The 14288-nt window shown below is 35.1% G+C and overlaps 1 protein-coding gene across 1 annotated transcript; it reads left to right on the top strand.

The window, feature by feature from the left end:
• Nucleotides 1–8580: 8580 nt before the first annotated feature.
• Nucleotides 8581–14051, top strand: LOC112283635 (putative protein phosphatase 2C 22). Its single transcript, XM_073534640.2, has 6 exons — nt 8581–9992; nt 10573–10643; nt 11361–11424; nt 11678–11845; nt 12071–12307; nt 12544–14051. The coding sequence occupies exons 3-6, from the start codon at nt 11422–11424 to the stop codon at nt 13198–13200; spliced, it is 1065 nt and encodes a 354-aa protein (XP_073390741.1). The 5' UTR covers nt 8581–9992; nt 10573–10643; nt 11361–11421; the 3' UTR covers nt 13201–14051.
• Nucleotides 14052–14288: the final 237 nt, after the last annotated feature.

Genomic DNA, 14288 nt, shown 5'->3' with positions numbered 1-14288 from the left:
TTCGCAGCTTCAAACTACATTGAAGCTTCAATTGCAAACTGCCCAAGAATCTTACAAGGCGTCCGCGGACAAATTTTGGAATCAGGCACCTAAATTCACGATTGGAGACAAAGTTTGGCTGCTTCGACGAAATATTAAGACCAAGCGGCCATGTGACAAATTGGACTATCGGAGATTGGGACCATTTGTTATCCAGAAGCAGGTCAATCCTGTAGCGTATCGTCTGGAGTTACCAGCTACTATGAAGGTACATCCTGTCTTTCATGTTTCTTTGTTGGAGCCTTATCGAGAATCGTCTTTTCCTGGAAGAGTACAATGTCCACCACCTAGCATAGAAATAGAGAACCACGAAGAATACGAGGTGGAAAAGGTCCTGGATTCACGACAAAGACGGGGTAAATTAGAATACTTTGTGCATTGGAGCGGTTACGATATTAATGAACGAACATGGGAGCCGGCCGAAAATCTCGCGAATGTGCCGCAAAAGGTACAGGAGTTTCATCGACGATATCTTGAGAAACCCAAGCCGGTTCGACGATAGCTTCTTACTGAAGCTTGTTCATCTAGAAAACAGTAAAGATGAGAGAGCACCACCAAAATCCATAGTTGATGTAGTCATTCTCTCCAAGATAGCGTAGAACTTTGTTAATAATCCAAGTTTGTTCTTATTGTTTTAGCCTTTGAATATAGATAGCCAAGGTACTACACTTGTCATGTCATCTCAAGCAACTAGCTCACGAAGACGACCGCGAGATGAAGAACCGCCTGCACCACGACGACGTCGAAGGATTCCGAGCAACAGATCGCTGGTGATTGTATTTGAGGTCGAGCCTGCCTACAATGGTCAGCCAGAAGGAGTGTTTGCAGGACAATTTCACAATGAAGACACGGAGGTTCATGCTTGGTCAGAAGTTGAAGGCGTGGGCCACTACCGTTGGCTTGAAGGACCATTGAATCACTTGCCTCGTGAACAACAATTGGAGTTCATAACAGAGGTTATGCAACAGATCTTCATTTTCTTGCATTGGTATTGACTGACGATAACATTGCTTCTCGGAGACCTCGAAGCTAAAAGAGGAGGTGATGTTAGAGACATAGTCCTTAGACCTTTCTAGAGACAAGTTTCTAGAACCTTCTAGAAAGAAGTCTCTAGAAACTTCCAAAAGATTCCTTGAATATTCTCTTAGAATATTCTTCAAAGATTCCCTAAAGATTCTTTGAATATTCCCTAAAGATTCCCTTAGAAGGCTCTAGAAGATTCTTAGAATATTCTAGTAGATTCTAGGAAGTTACTTGAGAAGCTTCCTAGCTCTTGGGTAGTTGCTTGAGAAGCTTCATAGTTCTTGGGAAGCTTCTTGATGCGCTTCCTTAGAACCATAGGCCAGTAGTATATATAGGAGTCGAGGCTGAAGAGTTCTTCAGTCTCGACAACACATCTCTTGGAGTTCTAGCTCACCTTTCTGGTGTTGTTCTTGTACTCATCTGTTTAATCTAGTTCTGCCACTTCTTCTTGAACTTCTTGTTAGATTTCAAGTCTGTATTTTGTGTTCGTGACACAAGGACACAAATTAGAAGAAGATATATAAACTCGTAGAATTTGTGTCATAAAGAAAGTGAAAAAATAGAAAAAATTATGTATATTCAAGGAAGAACTGGAATGACTATTGCCAAAGACTAGAAAACATAAGACTCTTGAAACTAGACTAAAAAACAACTATTTAGAAACTAGACTAAACTAGACTAGAAAACATAAAACTCTTGAAACTAGACTAAAAATAAGGGTTTCATTCTTATCTCTATATATACTATCTAACTAGGGGCTACATAACAATATTCTATAGGACCTTCAATATGTGTTGACTTTGTAGGACATATGCCTTGACTTATAAGGCAAGTTTTTCTATGTGTGGGCCACATAGTTAGTTTGGTCTTGAAGCTTAGAATATGTGTGGCACATGGCCAACTTGTTGATCACGTTTCTAATCCAAAAAGTCATTTAAAGATACCTATAAAGTCAAAGCATCGTCTATGAAGCTTCTACAAAGCTTTTGTAGAAGATATTATAGAATTAACTTACTTTTATCTACTTCTACTTATTTGTGTAAATAAAAAGTAGCTTACATGCTTATGTCCATGACAACAAGTTTGGTTTCTACTATTCTTTCGCAATTACTTTCTCCATATATAGCTCTAAATACTTCCAAAAATGAAATCAAATCATAGATTAGACATAAAAATATTTCCATCAAAGGTTAAATCAAGAGAGAGTAGTTTTTGATAGAAGTGCATCTATGAATCTTACTTGAGTATATCCATTAAAATATTATAAAATATAAAATCTTAAATAGAGCTTAATTTGTTGTAGAAATCTTCAAAATTTTGATCTTGTTCTACAAAACTTCTTAGTATAGACTCTGCACTTCTTCTATATGTGTATGAATAATACCTCCATGATTCATATTAAAAATACATGAGATTTCTACTCTTAGAGTATTGATAAGCTTGTGAAGATTTACAATAGTTGCAAATCAACTCTTACTTCCGTTGAGAGTATCATCTATAATTTTTCTTTCTATAGACAACTCAAACAAATTCAAAAAGTTGAATTAGAGGAAGGTAATTGGCAACCTTTAATAACAAATGAAAATTTCTACTAAGAAGCATAATCTACTCCCTTTAAGAAAAAATCAATGTTATAAAACCAAACTATTCATTCAAAGGTGGATAGTTTGCAACCTTCAAAACACAACAATAGAAGTGGAGTAATCCACTCACTTCTAAAACAAGAGAAGAATAATAAATTAGGACACTTGTCAAACTATCAAGGACATGATCCTCAAAAAACTAAAAGATTAATACAATCTAAAGTCACTCAAAAAAGACTAGAAAATCACTTAAAGATGATATAGTATTAAACTATAATGATTATTGCTAAAGACAAGAAAATTAGAAAGTTTTAAAGCAAGACTTTGGACTAAAATGGCATTGACAAGAATAAAGAAGGCTTCACCCTTGCCTCCACATATAGTCTTTAACTAGGAGCTACATGGCAATATTCTATAGGACCTCCAATATGTATTGACTTTGCTAAATATATCATTTAACTTGCAAAGCAAGTTATCTATATGTATGCCATATAGTTAGCTTGTTCCACAAGTAACTAACATCTATGTTACGTGGCTTACTTGTTGATTAAGTTTCTAGCCTATCAATTAATTATATCACATGTAAAGTCAAAAGAAAATTTATGAAGCTTTTAGAAAGTTTTTTTAAAAGATATTATGAAATTAATTTATTTTTACTTATTTCTATTTAATCATATAGGTAATTATTGAAATAAATATATATATGTCTATGATAGTTTTTGGCATGGCTAAAAAAATTAATAATAAAATAAAAATAACTAATTAAGAAGTAAAAATTGCTTCTATTAAATAATGTCCTATTATATACTAAAAGAGATTTAGAATTGATAAACATTAAGTTACTAATGCTTCTTATAAACTTACTATTAGAAATTTAATCCATAGATATTATTATTATTAAATTATTTAATGATAATATTATTTTCATCAACTTTAAGATGTAACTAATATGGATGAATTTTAAGAGAAAAATATTTATAAAACTGACTAGTTGATTGCCATAAGATAGATCAAGAGAATCTTAAATGAAGTTTTTTCTAAAATAATTATAAATTATTTTCTCCTTGTTACATTATTCAAAATTAGAGTAGATTTTGAAAATTCAAATTTAAAATTAAGCTTCAAGAAGATCAATTTGAACAAGAACTTGAAGAAGAAGTTAATGAGTTCTTTGTGCACCATTGTATGTGAGTTGCCAATTTATTCAACCATATAAAAGAAAGAAAAATTGTACACAAAGAAAATTTGGACAAAGATTTGCTTGCCTTCGTTTGTGCAAAAACTATTACTAATAAAAATTTCAATGATAATGGCACACTAAAAAAAATATCCATATCTAAGAAAGAAAAATTAAGTTACTTGCAACATACAATTCAAATATTGGACATGATAAAAGTCGACTATGCTATTGCCCAAAAAGTACTTCAATGCATTCAAATAGATCTTTTTGCATCAAAACAAGAATAGACAATATTAGATTCCTAATTCAAAGCCATTTATAAAATTAATATATCAAAAAAATAATATTTTTTAGTTTTTGAATTAATTATTAGATATCAAGGATATTAATTTTACATGTATTTTATGATTAAGTAAAAACTATTGGTGGATATTAATTTTAAACAAATTGATTTTTATACATTCAATTGTATGTGATTACTTGTGTAATTGAAAAAATTTGTAATTGATATAATATCAATAATAGTGGAAAAAAAATTCAATAGAAATAATACATTGGATTTTTGAATATGTTTGTGTCTGTGTTATGCACAAACACAATATTGTCAAAGAGAAAATTTTAAATATAATAATTAGAACATAAAACATTGTAGATATAAAGAGTGGTGAAACTATTATGAAATTGATATATTTGTGCATGGCCTTTTGTCAAAAAAGAAAAAGATAAAAGGAGACAATTTTTAAAACAATTTCAAAACTTATAGGAATTCTTTGATTTTTCAAATTTCTCCAACATCCTAAAGATTCAAATAACTTGCATACGAACTTTTATTCAGCTTATACTTTTCAATAAAAGCTCAGATAAAAAATAAAATTTTTATTTTAATTTAAATAAAAATGTATGATTTTACATTAAAAAATTTAATCCAAAATATTATATCACAAACATTAAAATATATTTTGTAACAAGTGATATTCATAAGAACATTTCTCTATCAAATAAAGAAAAAGAACATGTGTTTTTGATTCTTAACTATATATATATATATATATATATATATTTGAAATTTGATCCAAACGTTCAAGATCACAATCCAATTTTTCAAAATCGTTTATTTACTTAAATTAAATCAAATTGTAGTCGTTTAAATGTTTTTGTCATATATATACGAAATTTAATTAATGCCTAATTGTAATCGATTTTACTCAATTTCTTCTACTCATTAAAATTTTAATGCTAATAATTATTTTTGAAAAATCAGTAAGTTAAAAAAAACTTATATATATATTTGTAATATGTTTGACGATTCTAAATGTTTTCATAAGAATGTTTTCATAAGAATGTTTTCAAGACTGGCCACTTCATGATTGTGACCCAATAAAGATGACATGGCATCAAACCGACATTTGTAAAGATATGAAATTGTTGCCATACTATCCATTCACCAAATTTATGGATCAATGAACATATCACAGATCAAAAAAATGAACAAGGAATTCTCAAGTTTTCTGTTAATATTGATTTTAAATAATTTGATGTTAAAAAAATATCTTTGAATGAGATGTTGATGTTTCACGGCTTTGGACAATTATTTTTAATTAGATTCACTTGTATCTAAAAATACCAATCATATTAATAAAGTTTTGAAAAATGGTTTTAATAGGATAGTGAAATATGTATATATATATATATATATATATATATTATAAAATAAAATTTCAAATAATTTAAAAATCAAACTTTGTATATATAATCTTGTTACATTATTTATACACTATCGATAAACAAATATATGACTGAAACCACATATTTTAAGATAAAAGACAACTAATAACCTTGCGTTTCCTAAATGCACTCAAAATTCTTTTCACTTAACTAAAATCAAAAGAGTGACCATGTAAAATAAAAATATATCTAATTTATAAAAATAAAAATATAAAAACAGATAAATGACTTAAAATCTAATAAAAAAAACCACTGAATTTGATTAAGAAATATTTTTGAAACATTTATTACCAGAATTACCCATTAGTCATGATAATATAATTAATCTTTAAATTTATTTAGTTGACTGACCTACAAGAGAAAAAGATAGTACAATTTCACTAAGAAAAATCTATTTTTATTCAATATTTGATTTTATTAAAAAAATTAATATACTGAAGTAAGTATGTATTATAATTAACTATTGACACCAATTCAAAAATAAAAGGATTCTTTATTCTATTAATTTTGATTATTTTTAAAATTTTCCCAAATTAAAATTATGTGTTAAATATATGTATATATGTTTATAAATAACTAATTATATTTATTTTTTATATTAAACTATGCTCTAATAATATCTTTAAATAATTAATTTTTATATAATTTTAAAAAATACCTAAATATTGTATTATACCTTATTTTTCTATTTTCTATTCTATAGCCAAAATGTTTAATTATATTGTATCTTAGTTGGTAGTAAAAGAAAATATCAAAGACATAATACTTTATTGTTGTTAATTCAAAAAAATAACTTCAGAATGTTTCAAAGCCATGTGAATTACATTATTTAGGAGAATGTTTTTATTAGACCTTTTATAAATTATTAGAAAAAAGTTGGTATCTTTTTAAGATTAATGTATAGCAATAAGACAATTAATTGTGAAAGTACCAATAATTCATGCATCAATCTAATTTGGTATATTTGTTTAAGCATAACAAAAAAAAAAAAAAAAAAAAAAACAAAACAAAACAAAACAAAAACAAATTTACACTTGTATAATATTGAATTGAATTGATAAAAAAATATAAAAAAAGAAAAAACATGTACGAGATGTTAAAGCACCAAAATCAATATTTTCAACTACAACATTACTGTAAGTTCTTAAAGTAAGATTGAATACAAAAGATGCATTGACAAGCTTGAAGATGGCTTACATATGATAACTAATAAAAAGACTATGTATTCAAACCTTTAGTACATAGGAGTAGAAAAAAAGAAGATTATATATACATAAATATATATATATATATATATATATATATATATATACTTAAAACAACTGTTGCCAAGTACAAAATGATTATGTAGATTTAAAAGAAGACTAGAGTATAAAGAAGATGTTTAATAATAAAAGCTGTAATATTACTTCTATACATCTTAATTGACAAGAAGGTCAAATAAAAAATTCTATTGATCCACAAGGTTTGTAAAAAAAAATATTGAAGTTATGAGATGGTTTTAAAATATTTAATAAATATAAATTAATTTTTTAAATATAGTTTGTTCATCACTGTGATTTATATCATGATACTTGTAGATTCAATCTACGCCTAATTATTTTATTTTTTTTTACATTGTTTTACAATAATATATTATCAAAATATCATGCTTTTACTTATTTCTATACATTTTTATTTATTTAAGTGACAGAGGTGTACATAATATATATATATATATATATATAATATTATCATGATTCAGATAAAATCATAACTTTATATTAATATCTTCTATATAAGAACTTAGGCATTGCCAAATATAGTTAATAATTATCTCAATTATGTTAAAGTTAACAAAAAATATTAGAAATTAGCATAGAATTCATTAAAAAACTAATTTAAAAAATGTATATATGGTACAAAATAAAGGTGATTAATCTTTGTTGAAGCTGTATAGACAAGAATAACAATTGATATTGCTCAATCTGTATGTATAGAAACAATCTTGCATTAGATTTGAGTGTGCAATTTGATACTTACCATTTGAATATAAACAACAAAATTTATACATTTGTTAATACAAGACTATCTACACCTACAACGATATATTAAAAAAAAATTAACTTATTGATATTTCAATAGGATTATTGTCTACTCTTTATTAATGTTTTAAATATATCTATAAAAGTGGATGTAATGTAAATGCTTTTTTTTTTTTTTTGAAAGAATTCTTGTTAAAAGTAAAGTAATGCAATCTTCAGTGGAGTCCATTGGATTTACACCAACTTTATTTGCAAAGTTCTATTAATGGTTATAAACTATGATCAGACAACACAATAGAAAAATAATAGATACAAAAGAAATCCAACATTGCAGAACAAACAATGACATCTAAACAATAGTGTTTCAAATTATGACATAATTAAAAAAGAGGAATGTTAAATAGACCCAAACTTTTACTAAATTAACCCACCCATCCTAACCATCCTAACTATCATGAATGAACAAAAAAAAAAAAAAAAAAAAAAAAACTTAACATTCATTTCTCCACTACTAGATCCATATTCTTCATCATGGGTAGATCAATTTACTAAAAGCCAAGGCCTATTTAACATTCTCTTTAAAAAAGACCAAATCAATAATCAAAGTTGCCCATTATTATGCACTCTCTCTTCCTCCAACACAATCCTTGGTCAATCTGAGGTAAAGGACTTTCTGCAACAACCAAAGCTTTTTGCAACACTTCCACGAACCTAAAGCTTTCCCTTGTCCCAAGAAAAAAATAAAATAATAAAATACTAAAATAATAATAATAATAATAATAATAACAATAACATACAGCAATTCCTTGAGCAAACAATGGGTCCCAGTCACAAGGACAACTCAGCAGTGTCAGTAACCCACCTCACTCATAACCCAACACGTGGCACAACGCCTGGAACGACCGCGTGCGCAATTATACACGCGGTTGCAGACGTGGCATCCTAGTCAGCACCGCTGCTTCTGCGGCGTCGCACGAGGGGGAAGCGGCAGCGGAAAACTGAGAAGAAATTCGCTGGTGGTGTCGTCCAATTGGGTCCAGAATCGAGCAGATTGACAGTAGCATCAGCAGCCCACCATAGCAGATTCGCTACAGGGCGTCGTCATCGTCGTCGCAGTGAGGTTGGAATCAGCTTGCAGGTCGCCCCCCCCAGGACGCTTTCCAAATGGAAAAAAGGATCGGTGTGTGTGTGTGTTTGTGCGAAGTCAAGCGCTAGTCTTGGTTTTCTCCGCCTGCTAGAAACGACACACGATGGGATATGTCGTGGCTCCAGCGGGTTGAATGGAAAGTGGTCACGAGGGTGGGGTGCTGAGGCCCTCCTGCATGCCGCTTGCCCCCAGGTCATCAGGTCACGGAGACCCAGTAAGACGCGACTCGGCTGCAGGGCGGTGGAATCTCCCCGGGATTGCTAGTGTTTTGTTTTGTAATTTTGTTTTTCTTGCTTGTTGGTGCCCGAGTTGCTGACGCGGTTCAGTTTACCGCGCACAATTCGTATATTGGCCGCTCCAAGTTTTTACCTCCAGAAGTGGGTTCTGTCAATGATGGTCCTAGATACGGACCCAACCGAGCTCCGAGGCCACTTCTTCTTGTGGCCGTGCCACCGCGCAAGATTGGCGATGGAGTCGGACTCTGAGGACTCCATACCAGCCGCACTGTTCATTGCCAGTGCTATAAGCGTGCTGTAAAAATCACTGTTTGTTTTGTTTTATAGGAGCTAGGATTGGTTATCCATTGAAGAAAGAATAGTGGGTGTATCTCCCAGAAGGAATCCTTTTTTATAAGGAAGGTTCTTTCTATTCGGTTCTTGTTTAAAGTAGATGTTCAACCCAAATTGTGGCGTCTAGTAAGCTTCTCCAAAATGAACAGAGTCCTGGGAATTTGCACCGATTGTAGATCTCTTGGAAACCAAACTCTAGCTTAATTTAGACTGGCACCATGAGATAAAATCCAAATGCAGACACGTCGGAGGTGACCTTATGAATTTATTATTAACCATGTTCATCTCGCAACCTGTCTTGATTTGCCATGCCACCTTGTGTCGGAGATTCTTCATTCACAATTCGATGAATTGTACAGAATTACACAGAATTCATTGGCTCCTTTGCATACCATTGGGTTTCATTTGCAGGTTTCTCAACCAGGTAAGAAGTGATCTTACGCAGGTGCGGGAGGATAGGGCAAGTTATGACTGGAATCATCCTTAATCCACGCTGGCCGTTGCGAATATTTTTACTTCTGCTTGCAAGCAGAGTAACATAGAGGTGAACTGTTCGGAGCACGCAGTTCCGTAGATTCAGAGGAAGTAACCGAGAGTACGATGCGAAGAGGCGAGAAATGGTGGAATCATTCAAATGTCTTGGCTAAGGAGGACTCGAGCTCTGCAGGAACTAACCAGTTGGAACATCACACGCATCGAGCGGTAAGGTCATAAATTCATCTCAGAATAACCCTCCATGGATTTGAATTGTCTAGACTTCTTGTGCTAGTGCGCAGACTTTTCTTTATTGGGCAAAATTCAAATGTTCCTCTGGGAGGGTGGTGGGTCTGTGCAGATGCTCGTCTGCAGAGTGAGTGAGTGAGACTGAGGAAGAGAGAGAGAGTTGAGAGTTTGAGTTAGTTTCGAGGATCCCTAGGCCAGACTGTTTCCTGGATAGTCTTGAATGCTTCACTCGTTTCCCGGACTTCAGATATAAATCATTCATCGCGTGCAGCTGAGGCTGTATGTCACTAGAAACGTTTCTTCTTAATCTTTGGTTTCTTCGTCTAGCTTGTTACACACTGTCCACAACAACAGGTAAAGCAATGGCGTTTGAGAGTTTGGTTTTCTTGTAGCAAGCTTGCATCCAGATTCTAGAACTAGGAGCATCCTTTTCCCGAGGGATGTGATCAGTCACAGCGAAGTTTTGCAGCCTTAATGCCAGACCTGCACTGCTTTTCGTGGTGGACTTTGGACTGTGTTTGATTTGCTGAGGACTGTGAGCGTGTGTACGTCTGTGGAGGTGGTTACCAGGATATCATTGAAAGCACTGCCCGAATCGTGATCGCGATCTCGTTTCATCGACCAAGTGCGGTACGATTAGTTTTCCTTGGTTGCCATGCTCTTGGATGTTGTGCTAGGTCTGCGGGCGCGGCTGCCTTGTGTGTAGAATTCTCTATATTCGGCGGGCAGGCTTTACCACGCGGGGTGGTATTTGTGCCCAACAGTGGAGAACATAGTCAGTGAGCTCGAAATGGCAGTGAAGTTGCTGGGTTCAACTTTCAAGGTAGAATGCCGTGAACAAGGGTCAGCGCGGTAACTTAGTGCTGGCCAATCTGTGCAAACATACAATACGTGAGAGTGTTTTTGTGTTAGTGAGGGCTATGATTTCGGGATTCGTTTAAATATTTGCATCGTGGTCCCTGATAATTTTGGTCCGCGTTAAAAGGACCTTAGAGGAGGATATTGAAACTTCAGATGAGTATGTCGTGTGAACTTTGAAGGAAATTAGGTGGAGTCAGCATAATGAGTAAACTGCAGCAACTGCAGAGTATACCATGAGCACGAAATAATCTACAAGAAACCATTTACCTTTCTTGTACCTTTGTGTGGCTCCAGCCGGCCATGGTAGTCATAATTTGTTTGTTTCTACTAAAGACTTGCAAATCCACGGTTAAAATTAAAAATCTGTGTCGCGGTGGGCGTAGCAGAGCGCTCATACATTTGTATGCTGGTTGATGGATACGCTGACATTCTGCAAAGTTCCTCAACTGTGCACTAAGTGATAATTGGGATCGTTTTGTGCAGCAGAATCGTAGAAGCAAGTCTTTAGCTGTGGTAGGCTTGCGGATGTATTTTCAGAGTGATCAGAATGGTACCCACTCAAACCCCTTCATACACTCCTCCATGCGTGATCATATGCATATAGATACCTTTATTTCCGTTTCATATTTCCCGCATCATAAGCTCACAAGGGTCGAGAATTTTCAACAAGGGCCCCTGTCTACAACATTCTCCATGTTCAATTGTCCTCACAGAGCTCTGGATAATATCTAGGTGTTGAGTTTTTTCGTCTGATGACGTTCACTTTGTCTAGAAACTGATCATGGGCTAGGGTCTGATATCAGGTCCACAACGAACGAGAAAGACCTGCCGAGGCTAGGAACCTTGCGTATGCACCAAAATGTCGATCTGGAGGGTGCTCTGAACGCGGCAAGCGGCGGACTCTGGAAGATGCTCTTGTCCAAGTCGACGATCTGTCTGATCAACTGGGCTCCTCCGGCGCATTCTATGGGGTGAGTGGTGACAATATCAGCTCATCGTTCAGTCTTTTTTAACGCGTTAGTTATTTTGACTCGGCAATTGAATTTTTACGCTGGGCAATTTTGAGTGCATCATTCCCCATGGAGTCTCGAACAGTTTGTACAGAAACATTAGGGATACATCTTTACCATGGACATTGTGAGGTGTTTCTTCAACCACCTAACAGAGGACGCTTGTGTGGCTTCCTTCCTTCCAAGGTCTTTGATGGGCATGACGGCGCTGATGCAGCCTTGTACGCGAAAGAGCATCTGTTGTCTCTCCTTCTTCAGGATCCACTATTTTCTACTTCGGTAGAGAAGGCTGTGAAGAAAGTGTTTCTAAGGTTAGATAGGGATTTCAAGGAAGCTTGTCAACGGGATAGCAGCCTCGACTCGGGAACTACTGCCCTCATCGGTCTCTTACAATCCAGATATCTTTCTTTCGGCGAAGTAGTGTAGGAAACTGTGGCCTGATGGGTGAAGGGGTTATTGCCGTATTGAGCCTACTCAAAGCTTCTCATGTCTGATCAACCTCAGTAGAAGCTTTGAGCCTATCTGGTTTGGTCTATGAGGCTGCTTTCCTCATAAAGTTCATGTATTGATCTTTCTGGACTGCTATTTTCTTTGGTTAGTTATGAAGCAGTAGATTTCATGTACGTATTGCTCATGTCTTTACTTTTCTCCGAGCCTGACTATCGCTTTTGGGTCACCATCTTCATCGAAGGAAGCATGTTGAAAATCATGAACTTGGAAACGTTTTGGGGATTTTCAGGCACTTGCTGGTGGCGAACGCCGGCGACTGTCGCGCAGTCTTGTGTCGAAGGGGCCTGGCGATTGAATTGTCTGATGATCATACTCCTCTTTCCGAAGGTGAGAGAAAGCGCATTGAGTCAGCAGGGGGCACTGTAACTGAGACGGAGGCCGTGGGATACGTGAACGGGCAGTTGTCCGTGGCTCGCTCAATTGGAGACTGGTTTTACGACGGCTTAAAGGGCCTTAAGGGCCACTGTGAAACTGGGCCTGTGATCGCAGAGCCCGAGATCCGGGTCTATGAACTTTCTGAAGAGGATGAGTTCTTACTCTTGGGATGTGATGGATTGTGGAACAAGATCTCTAGTCAAACCGCCGTCCAATTTGCACGCAACCAGTTGATGAAGCACAATGACCCAAAGCGCTGCTCCGAAGCTCTAGTCCAGGAGGCACTGATGTTGGAAGCAGATGACAATGTCACCGTTATCACTGTCTGTTTTCAAACTAAGGCTCCCCCAGACATCAGTGCTGAAACACCGAGGGAGCCAGCAAAGATTAGATTCAACTACAGTCGTATGGAGCATTTGGTAAAGAAATAGTTTCATGCAGACTTCGGCGTTCATTCTGACCTTTTCGAGTTTGCGTGATTGGTTTCTGTGGACGATTCATTCATTTAGGAGCAGACGTTTCTGGAGAAATGTGATATAATATGTTATAGATGACGACCATCGGATCATTTAGGATCCCTGTTGGGCTTTTGGGTTGGAACGCTGGTGTCTTAGCTGCGGACATGAGAAAGCTTTTACTTGTAAGCACTCATGGAGAAACATTTTATGCTCCCATCATGGACTCGGTATTTTGGGCTTGTATTGTCACATTCTAGGGGTCGATTCTGCCCCTTCAAATTACCTGGACCGAACTTGACAGCAGGAAGAAGACAAGCTTTTGCCTCCTAATGGCAGGGGATTCATTTGTAACCTTGCCAGGAATTTTATACCCTCATCCAGATTCTGCATACGATTCATCGAAAGGCCTCGATTTCCCTGCATGGTTGTGCAGATTCAGTGTGCTAAACCTCACCACAAACTTTGTCGGCGTACAGGAATGATTTCAGGATTTAGTTTATTTTTCGTTTTTTGGTTACTTTTTGTGCAGCCGGATTACCGTTTGACAGATAGATTGTGAGACAGGTCTTCCATCAATTAGGGATTATAGCCATGATTCTCACATCAATATAGATAACTAGGATCAGATGTGACATGTAGTGGAGTTCAACCTTTCGCCAAATATTTCGAGGTATAGTAGTGCGAGGTATGTATATTGCAGAGCTCATCTGTGCGCTTCTTGGAGCTTGTTCATACTATGTTACCTCCTGTGCAGTGCATCTCAAAGCAGTGTATTTCAGCAAGTCTTGCTGATAGAGTTGATTAATATGTTAGATTTTTCTTCATACATGCCTCACTGCTTGGAACTTATATAATCTGTGGTCGAAAAACCACATGATCCCTTCTTACGCGAACCGCGACTTGGGATCATGAGAACGACCTAATTCGATGGTATTGACCATTAAGTGGGTCATCAATATCAGCAATGAACATTGCGCTCTTTATTGATACTGAGGCCATGGTTAGGACCCCTCCTCAACTGGCCCAACTGGAACTCTGAACCTACCATGGAGTCGCTTTTG

The sequence above is a fragment of the Physcomitrium patens genome, chromosome 6, assembly GCF_059467195.1.
Source record: "Physcomitrium patens ecotype Gransden chromosome 6, ASM5946719v1, whole genome shotgun sequence".
Lineage (NCBI taxonomy): Eukaryota > Viridiplantae > Streptophyta > Bryopsida > Funariales > Funariaceae > Physcomitrium > Physcomitrium patens.
The sequence above is the reverse complement of the archived record's forward strand: the minus strand, read 5'-3'. Positions and strand labels throughout refer to the sequence as shown.

What these genes read in the sequence shown, in the direction of transcription:
- LOC112283635 (XM_073534640.2), top strand. An exon ending in CCTCCGGCGCATTCTATGGG is followed by an intron (nt 11,846 to 12,070) that starts GTGAGTGGTGAC and finishes CTTCCTTCCAAG; the next exon opens with GTCTTTGATGGGCATGACGG. An exon ending in TTTCTTTCGGCGAAGTAGTG is followed by an intron (nt 12,308 to 12,543) that starts TAGGAAACTGTG and finishes CTCCGAGCCTGA; the next exon opens with CTATCGCTTTTGGGTCACCA.